General features: G+C 43.2%; 2 protein-coding genes across 2 annotated transcripts in view; one reads left to right on the top strand and one right to left on the bottom strand.

Annotated features, from left to right (window-relative positions):
- The window catches only part of LOC106961448 (gap junction alpha-5 protein), a 34130-nt gene extending 32069 nt beyond the window's left edge, over window positions 1–2061 (bottom strand). Inside the window, exon 1 of the mRNA XM_015055187.1 lies at window positions 1978–2061. The gene's annotated coding sequence lies outside the window, so the exon portion shown is untranslated. The remainder of the gene's footprint in view (window positions 1–1977) is intronic.
- gja8b (gap junction protein alpha 8 paralog b) lies at window positions 49–4377 on the top strand. The gene has a single exon (XM_015055185.1). The coding sequence runs from the start codon at window positions 1096–1098 to the stop codon at window positions 2365–2367; it is 1272 nt and encodes a 423-aa protein (XP_014910671.1). The 5' UTR covers window positions 49–1095; the 3' UTR covers window positions 2368–4377.
- Window positions 4378–4774: the final 397 nt, after the last annotated feature.

Genomic DNA, 4774 nt, shown 5'->3' with positions numbered 1-4774 from the left:
TATATATATGGCAGAGACTCCTGCATTTTGATATTTTCACAACACTGCATTAATCTAGACTAATGTTTTGTGTTATGGGGAGTCTAAATGACCTGCTGCACATCCACAAAGTTCTTCTTCATCCTTGCCTGAGCTGATAGTTTGTTTCTGACCTGCCTCTAATGTTGGCTCTATTGCTGGAGGCACAGTTTCAAATTGTGTCTGCTGTGTCCACGTTTCCATACACAGAACATCGGACGGTTAAGAAAGTAGGAGTGTGACTGAGCTGCTGTGGACTCTGTGCCCCGACAGTGTCCATGTTGGTGTGGGAGCTTGAGGCCTGCTTCCATACATCCCTGCTCTGGCTTTGTTGATCCTATTGTTTTTTGCGTCACCCGCACGTCGCCCGGAAAATAAAGGCCGTCTGGCTCCAAGCTTAAATATCGCGGCAAACTAAAAACCAACCATCACAGCCGATTCATTCACATCTGCTCAGTGGGGCGACAAGGACAGGGCTTTAGGTGGGAAAGAGGGCAGAAAAAAGTTCACTCTCCCCTGCCGGGTGCCAAGAGAACGGGACAGGACTCAACTTTGCCGGAGCCGCAGCTGTGGCAAGTTGCCCATTTGATTGCCTTTTATTCTTTAGTAGGGGACTTTATGTTACCTACTGATCTCTCAATCTACCATTGCTTTGACTAGAATGTTGCCTTTGAGAGCTACTGACAGCAATGTATATTCATGTGTTCATTTTAGTGAAATTTAATGGCCTACAGAGAGATTTTGTAAGAACTTTAGATTTACTTCAAATCATTCTGTTTCATTGAAATTTCTTATCATTATTTATAATAGGAACTGAACATTCTCAGTTGACCGTTCAGACTTTTGTGAAGTTTCAGTATGTTAAGTGTTTAAACTGAAATGCATGCAATTATTAGCAGCTAATGTTTGATGAACAAGAATTTCAAAGTTTGATTTGTCCTCTAATGCATTGCTTACCTTTGTCCCTTTCTTTCCCACTCCCACTGTGGGCCCTCCCTACCCCACCCTCCCCGTGCGACTGCACCCTCTGTGTCCATCCCTACCCCACCCTTCATTCCGCAGTGCTACGGACCGACCATGGGTGACTGGAGCTTTCTGGGTAATATTTTAGAGGAAGTCAACGAGCACTCCACGGTGATCGGCCGGGTGTGGCTCACAGTGCTGTTCATCTTCCGCATCCTCATACTGGGCACGGCGGCAGAGTTCGTGTGGGGCGACGAGCAGTCCGACTATGTTTGCAACACGCAACAGCCTGGATGCGAGAACGTGTGCTATGACGAGGCCTTCCCCATCTCCCACATCCGCCTGTGGGTGCTCCAGATCATCTTTGTGTCCACGCCGTCTCTGGTGTACGTCGGCCATGCTGTGCACCATGTGCACATGGAGGAGAAACGTAAAGAGCGAGAGGAGGCAGAGCTTAGCCGGCAACAGGAATTGAGCGAGGAGCGTCTGCCTCTGGCACCCGACCAGGGAAGTGTCCGCACAACCAAGGAGACCAGCACCAAAGGCAGCAAGAAGTTTCGCCTGGAGGGCACCCTGCTGAGGACCTACATTTGCCACATTATCTTCAAGACACTATTTGAAGTGGGTTTTGTGGTAGGGCAGTACTTTCTTTATGGCTTCCGCATCCTGCCACTGTACAAATGCAGCCGATGGCCCTGCCCCAACACGGTGGACTGCTTTGTGTCTCGCCCAACGGAGAAGACCGTCTTCATCATCTTCATGTTGGCTGTGGCCTGTGTCTCGCTCTTCCTCAACTTTGTGGAGATCAGCCACTTGGGTCTGAAGAAAATCCGCTTTGTCTTCCGTAAGCCTGCCCCAGCTCCAGCCCAAGGCGAGGGCACAGCCCCGCCTCTGCCGCCACAAGGAAAAGGTCTGTCCCCGCTGGCTGTTCCTGCTTTGCAAAGAGCAAAAGGCTACAAGTTGCTAGAGGAGGAAAAGGTTCCACCTGTAACTCACCTCTACCCTCTGGCTGAGGTCGGCATGGAGGCTGGCAGAGGGACTCCACCCTTCCAGACACTGGAGGAGAAGGTGGAGGAGGTGCTGCCCATGGAGGACATCTCTAAGGTGTACGACGAGACTCTGCCTTCCTACAGTCAAACAACGGGGACAGGGGAAGTGACGTTACATGAAGAAGAGGTTGAGGAGGTGCCACCACCGGAGGTGGAAGCAGAGAGAATAGAGGAAGGTCTAGATGAGGATGCAGAGGGAGAGGAAGCAGAGAACGAGGAGATGGAAACCCCTGCTGAGGCAGAGGTGGAGGCGACGGATACGATAGAAGACACCAGACCACTGAGTCGACTGAGCAAAGCAAGCAGCAGGGCCAGGTCAGATGATCTCACCGTATGAACCCGTGAGACAAAGCACATGCATGCCTTCACACATTCAACATCAGGGAGAGCATACACCACTAACTCAAAGCAGTGCATACTTTTACACAGGCAGGCCAAAAAGTGGATGAAAAAGAAAAAAAAATCGACAGGGATAGAGAAAAACCTTTGAGGGTGGAATTCTGCAGAAAGGACCCTCAATAAACAAAATAAAAATAAAATAAACAAAAAAGTCAGAGTGTTTGAGATCAAATGGAACATAAAAGTAGGGTTTAAAGAGGAGATTTTTTTTACTAAGTGTGTACTTATTTAAAAAGAAAAATGGGGAAATGTTTTTACTTGATGGAAATCATTTTCAGTTTTTAGACATCTTTTCTATTGAAAGAGTTATAGCTATTTATAATGGAGAAATAGGTTACTTGTATAAAAGGCTTGAGTTGATAGGGAAAGACTACTAGAATGTCTGCAAATCGATGCTTTTGCTGTAGATGGACGATGACTTTTCTATTTAGACAGTGACAAAGTGTAAAGGCAGCCACACTGCTGTTGCTGAGAAACATACTGCATAGAAACACACAACATCTGGTAAAGTTTGCAGATATTTAAAGGCAAAAAAGTCTGATTTAGGTTCAGAGGGCCGTACTTCTTTTGCACATTCAGAGATCTCAACTCTGCAAGGCCTTTAACCCTCGTAACACCTCATCTACGGATCCATTTATACAAGATTCTTTCAAGAGAAGAGGGATTTGCATCAGTTTCAGAGCATTTCTCTCCTTTTTTGTGTTCACATACTAGGTGGTAAAAGCTAGAGCAGAGTTAGTCAGAGTAAAATCAAGAGAAAAATTACCACATGTTGGATGTCTTTTTCAATGTGATTTGCATCTTTTATTTTAGATCTGCTTATGTTCTGTAGCCGTTCAAAAAAGAGGAAAACCTGTGTACTGTGATATCAGCTGTCCATCAGAGAGAGGACTATAGTAGTGACCTCAAGCCAAATCCTCTCTGCGTGCTGTACAAATAGGCGTCCGGGCGATAAAGATCATGCAGCATCAGCACAAGCTATTGTTGGGGGCACGACAATAAAAGAAACCACGCTCATCAATGAAAACAGGCATCCTTGACCCAGGAAATCAATCCTTTGACTCGTTTTCATTTACACATTGGTATTCATCATTACACAACAAGGGCAAACTACAAAACGCATGAAGTTTTAGAGGATTAGTGTGCTACTTTAAATTAAATTAAATACAGCATTACTAAAACAGCTGATTTCAGATAATTGAATGGCTAGAGGAAATGAAGTTTTATAAGATAAGACTCATCTATTCTCACAAACCTAACAAAGCTAATACAAATAGAAATTTTGAGGAGCAATCTTTTCAACGTAATTACTTTGCTAATAATAAATAAGGGTTTTAAAACAGAGTGAACACAAGTTTTGGCCCCAGATTTACCACAAATCTTTAAATTCTCCATTTTTTTTTTTTTTTTCATGCTGTACCACTATGGGTGTCTTATCTGTAACTGTGCATTCCCAATTGTAAAATTGTAGAAACTGGATGTATTGTTTTTGAGTCTTCTGTGAAGTTCATGTTTTTCTTTGCTTTCCTTTTTTTTATTTTTTTATTTTATTTTTTTTTTTAGATAATAAGAGGTCTTTCACTCTGAGTCACCTGTTACATCAACTCAAATAGCATATTCATAAAGCAGAATTTGGTCATATTTGCAGAACTCATAGTGTTGATACTGTCAAGGCTGGGATGAGAATAAATATTTCTCACATAGAAAGGCAACTGTTGTCCCCCATGTATACCCTACCCTCCTCCTGCTCACTATTTTCTGCACATCTTTGTGATCCAATGCTGAAACAAGTCAAAAGTGCTCAACACTGTAATGCTAGAAAGGATGACACTGGGTCTTTTTTACATTAATATGGCTGGTAATGTATGATTTTTTTTTTTTTTGTACTTTGAAACTGTTGCATTACCTATATGTTTGTAAGAAGACACAATGATTAATATTTGGGGGGTGGGAGGGGAATCATTTTTACTAACTTGTAGTCTTCTCTGATGATAGATTCTTTTGAAATGTGAATAAATACAATAAAAAGCCCCGCATGGTCAAGATGAGTTGTTCTGCACAAACACACTATGTCACATGGTAACAATGTGCATTTTTCTGTAATAATGATCGACGTATATGACAGAAGGTCCGAAATGGTTCTGTTTTTTCTCTCCGTGTCCCACAATGAACATATTCTGTGCAAAATGGGGACATCGACTCCAGAAAACAAAGCAAAGTTTCTGTAAAGCTGCTAAAGTGGAAGCAGTCTGCTGGCTTAAACGCCTCTCAGGCACTCAGGGAGGAAGAAGTCTTTACTCCAAAGGCAAGATGACAAAATACATTTTGTCATATATATATATATA

Source organism: Poecilia latipinna, unplaced genomic scaffold (assembly GCF_001443285.1).
Source record: "Poecilia latipinna isolate Pla-1442-1.1 unplaced genomic scaffold, P_latipinna-1.0 Scaffold1302, whole genome shotgun sequence".
NCBI classification, from domain to species: domain Eukaryota; kingdom Metazoa; phylum Chordata; class Actinopteri; order Cyprinodontiformes; family Poeciliidae; genus Poecilia; species Poecilia latipinna.
The sequence above is the reverse complement of the archived record's forward strand: the minus strand, read 5'-3'. Positions and strand labels throughout refer to the sequence as shown.

Coding starts and splice junctions, on each gene's coding strand:
- gja8b (XM_015055185.1), top strand. CDS start 1,096: ATGGGTGACTGGAGCTTTCTGGGTAATATTTTAGAGGAAGTCAACGAG.